The sequence below is a fragment of the Montipora foliosa genome, chromosome 1 (genome assembly GCF_036669935.1).
Source record: "Montipora foliosa isolate CH-2021 chromosome 1, ASM3666993v2, whole genome shotgun sequence".
NCBI lineage: Eukaryota > Metazoa > Cnidaria > Anthozoa > Scleractinia > Acroporidae > Montipora > Montipora foliosa.
In genome coordinates, this window is record NC_090869.1 from 31,354,730 (window position 1) to 31,357,732 (window position 3,003).

The following is a 3,003-nucleotide window of genomic DNA, read 5'->3' on the forward strand; positions in this document are numbered from 1 at the left end:
GTATTGAGTGGAACTAGACGTTGTTTAAGATGTTAACCATGAAAAATTATCAGGTACAAGGGATGCCTGTTTTGCATTGCTTCTTGAAGATGAAAAGGTTCAAAATTCTCAAGTGAAAGGATGCCTGCTCTGTGTTGCTTGTCCAAGTAAAAAAAAAATGTTAACCTAATAAGAAAAGCATCTCTAAGGATGTCAAACAAGGATGGCCTCAGATTGCATTTGTATGAAAATGTATTACTGTATATTAGCTAATGTTGACACAAGAGTGGACCTAGAGTAGATGTCTTATAAACAAAAAAAATTGCTGCCATGCTTACATACCTCTCCACTGCTTTGATCAACTCCTGTTGACATATCCAACACCCTGTCTACTTCAACATAATCAGGGTTGAAGGGTTCTTCATCCATCTATCACGAAAAACATTACAGATTAATAAATTAAATTAAATCATGTCAATTTTAAAGACCAAGAAAGACAAAGTTATCAAATAAACAATAACATATACCTCACTGAAGAGAGACATTGAATTTTGCTGTTTAACTTTGTATCGCTTGATTTTCATGTGTATTCGCTTATCACCTCTCGCGAGCTTCTCTGTTGTGGCCCACTCACAGTGAAGATAGGAACTAAAAGATAGCAATTGCACAAAGGTCAGGAACACTATCTTCTAAATGCAAGTGTCATCCAAACCCCTTTACAACTGAAAATAACACTCACTAATTCTTAAATTTGACAAAGAATTCCTCATGGGTTCCCAGTCCTTCATCCTGCAAAAAGAATATACACAAGTAGTAACTGCAGATATCGATTACTGGATAAAGCTTGGCAACAAAATAACACAGTGGAATTGATTATGCTAGCCAGAAAGGAAAGTTTCGGATCAAGTTTTAAAAAAACACAGCAAAATTTGTGAGGAGGTGTACCCTAGAGGAACATTAACCAACCTGCTTTGTTCTCAAGGCTAGAATCTTCTCAACAGTCATAGTCTCCTCGACTTCAGGTCCCACTGGTACATAATTCTGAGCAACACTATCACCTGTATAGGTTGGTGGTACAGCACTGTCCACATGCTCTTTCTCTCCATCTTCATCAGACAGGTTGTAGTCAAAGTCATCTTTGTATGTTCTCTTTTTACGCTCCCTGAGAGATCGCCGCTACGAAAAGTTAAATCATCACATGAATTTTGGCAAAAAAATGAAGATTTTAACAGATATGTAAAAATGAAAAAGAGGCACAATAAACCTTTGGCAGGTAACTGCCAATTTGATTGACAAAGATAGTTTGTTTTCAAAAGAAGAAATTGTTACCACTTCAACATGCTTTAAACTCACAGTGATACTGGACTCATGATCACCAATGTCCTCTTCAAAATAACTTGGTGAATTTGGTGGTGAAGGCTCGGCATCAGAGGAATCTTTTCTGTTTCGAACAGGTGTTGGTTTTGCCAAGACAGTGGCTGGAGGTCTGCAAGAAAGAAAAAAATATTCTATCTTACTTGCATCTACATGTATGTACTTCTTCAATCACACGAAACTTTGATAACCGTTAACTTTATATGCATGTATATACATGTAGTTCAACACAACTAGATGTTTTATATCTACCGTATTTACCCGTTTATAATACGCACTTTTTTTCCTCTAAAACAGCTCCGAAAATTGAGATGCGTATTATACACGAAATCCATTGTTTTAGAAATACCTCCCTCATTAGCATAAAAACAAAGAGGCATTGGTTTTTGATTGAAAAGTAAAAGGCTTGACCAAGATCCACTAATAAATTAACCTTTCTGTTTAAAGGAACAACTGATCAACATAGCCTTCACTTTTGAGCGATAAACTGAAACATCAAAATGGCCCCAAAACTCATTAATTTCGCTGAAGATCATTCGATTTCACACTGTTATATTATAAAACTTTGCAAAGAACACAACTACCCACTACATGTTACTGGAAATATGGACAAAACGCCACTGATCTTTGATATGGCGTGGAACCGAATGATCAACATTACACTGCAGGGAAGAAAATTAATGTCACGCAACTGTTTTGTTGGCGCGTGCTGGTGATGGATCAAAATTAAGACCAATGGTGATTTTCAAGAGGAGAACAAGCACAGGGTTATCAGCGACGCCCAAGAGAAAGGCCGAATGGATGCCGAATGAAGAGTTTGGCGTGCTCCACATGTTGGGACTGGGGAGACGAAGAAGCCTGCTTTGTTATGCATTCGAAGCTCGTGTGACTGAAAGCATGAAAGCAGCATTTACAGAGAAAACACCAATTTAGCCGTAATTCTTGGCGGATTGACCTCAGTTCTGCCTGAAGAGATGATTGAGTCGTATTTTGTCAAATATGGAGTAGTAATAAAACCTTGATAACACACAAGACGATCTTGTGGACGGACAACAAGATGAACTTGTCAATGACGAATCTTGTGCGAGAGAAGTGCTGTTCGATTGTGACTACGAGTCAAAGGTTTCAGTTTTTAAACACTTTACATAGGCTTATTTACTTTACTGTTGTAGGTAGCAGAGCAAATTTTCTTATCCAGGAAATGGATGTTTTTCACACTAGTTTTGCATTTTGCTCTAACTTTTTTTTTCAAAATGCAGTCCAAAATTGGGGTGCATATTATACACGGGCACGTATTATACACAGGTAAATACGGTAAAGTGATTGCTGAGCACATGACAAATATCATTTAAAAATCACCTTGAGGTATGTATGTTGCGCATTGGTACTGGTTTAGAAACAATTGATGGCCCCAGGTTAATTGGTTCAGCTGGCTTAGGGTGCCTGGATAAATCAACCATGCCAGTGTTTCCTCCCTGTGGATTCCCCATAAAACCCTGACCTGGTGCCATTGGCGGAAACCCAGGCATTGCAGAAATCCCATCAACACTGTGCAATGCTGCTTTTGCCATAGCTTCCACTGCAATTCTATTGGCTTTCTCTTGTTGCCTTTGCTGCTGCAGAAATCTCAGCTGGTCAAAATTTTGATTT

At 38.2% G+C, this 3,003-nt stretch overlaps 1 protein-coding gene across 1 annotated transcript in view; it reads right to left on the reverse strand.

The window, feature by feature from the left end:
* Positions 1–249: 249 nt before the first annotated feature.
* Positions 250–3,003, reverse strand: part of LOC137996525 (chromodomain-helicase-DNA-binding protein 9-like) — a 5,253-nt gene continuing 2,499 nt past the window's right edge. Inside the window, exons 2-7 of the mRNA XM_068841971.1 lie at positions 2,713–3,003; positions 1,333–1,465; positions 946–1,155; positions 719–768; positions 507–627; positions 250–408 (exon numbers count right to left, since the gene is read on the reverse strand). The exon at positions 2,713–3,003 is cut by the window's right edge and continues 1,414 nt beyond it. Of these exons, the coding sequence (XP_068698072.1) occupies positions 286–408; positions 507–627; positions 719–768; positions 946–1,155; positions 1,333–1,465; positions 2,713–3,003 (928 nt within the window). The 3' untranslated portion in view covers positions 250–285. The remainder of the gene's footprint in view (positions 409–506; positions 628–718; positions 769–945; positions 1,156–1,332; positions 1,466–2,712) is intronic.